This window comes from Trypanosoma grayi, assembly GCF_000691245.1.
Source record: "Trypanosoma grayi strain ANR4 Tgr_2221_V1, whole genome shotgun sequence".
Classification (NCBI taxonomy): Eukaryota; Euglenozoa; class Kinetoplastea; order Trypanosomatida; family Trypanosomatidae; genus Trypanosoma; species Trypanosoma grayi.
In genome coordinates, this window is record NW_008827839.1 from 1 (window position 1) to 1,060 (window position 1,060).

At 60.8% G+C, this 1,060-nt stretch overlaps 1 protein-coding gene across 1 annotated transcript; it reads right to left on the bottom strand.

The window, feature by feature from the left end:
* Positions 1-564: 564 nt before the first annotated feature.
* DQ04_22211000 (hypothetical protein) lies at positions 565-1,060 on the bottom strand (the record flags this gene model as incomplete). The annotated part of the gene is made up of 1 exon (XM_009318077.1): positions 565-1,060. A coding segment is annotated over one exon (496 nt), but the record flags the coding sequence as incomplete, so codon positions are not given.

A 1,060-nucleotide genomic window follows, 5' to 3' on the forward strand; every position in this document is an offset into this window, starting at 1 on the left:
ACCGCACGCAAAGAGCGCCGCACTCCGCTGCCACGCACTCCAGTGGTAGCGGCAGCGTGGCGGGGCACCGCGCAGCACAAGGGGGCGGAGCTCCTCAGCCCGCCGCCGCACAACAAACGGCGTGGGGGACCACAACGCGCGAAGACACGAGGCCAGGACACAGATCCCCACACATCACCGCACGCATGCAGCTGGCAAGCTGCAGAGCCCCACACACAGCAAGGAGATGCAGAAGCCATAAACAGGCCAGCGCACAAGCACAATCGGAAAGGAAGCGCCACCAGCGCGGCACCGCAACAAGATGAATCACACGTACGACACAACAGTTCATACTCCACCACCACCACACAGCGCCACCGTTGTCCCAGCACTAGTACCAGCCACACCAGCAACCCGTCTGTCACACAGCCACGCAACGCACAGTCATCACAGCGCGTGCCAAGACCCAACAGCGGCGCACCACATCCCACACACGTCCCTTTGCAAGAGGGGAACAGAGGACTTTCTCCCGAAACACAGAGCCCATTGAACCGCACAGCAAGCAGAAGGTAGGAGTACACACAATCATGGCAGTGCCCTCCACATTATCGCCCAGACGTCCCGGATCGAAAACAAGGCGCCGCGTCCACAACACGTCAGCCGCATCGGCACCACAAGGGTGGCGTCCGGCAACGTCGCGTCACTCGCAGACGCGTCCAGGCGCCGCCTACCAGCAGAGACGCCAACAGATGCGCACAGCAACACGCCAGCCTCCGCACGAGAAGAAAAAGGACCGGCCACCACCGCATGAACTACGAAAACTACAGCAGCGTCGCACCGATGTGGCAAGAAGCTCTCCTCATCCGCTGAAGCACGGGCCTCCTCGTCAGCATCGCAAAACAACGTACCCACGTGAATAGAGCCATGCCAAGAAGCCCACACCAGCTGCCTTCCTAATGTGATTAGTAGACAAGGGGTCCTTCGCGTCAATGGAGAGCATCTGTACAACTGTCGTTGCTTCGGTGCTTTGGCCCACCGCACCTCGTGGAGCAGCCACCAGAAGCACAGAGACCACCAGCCC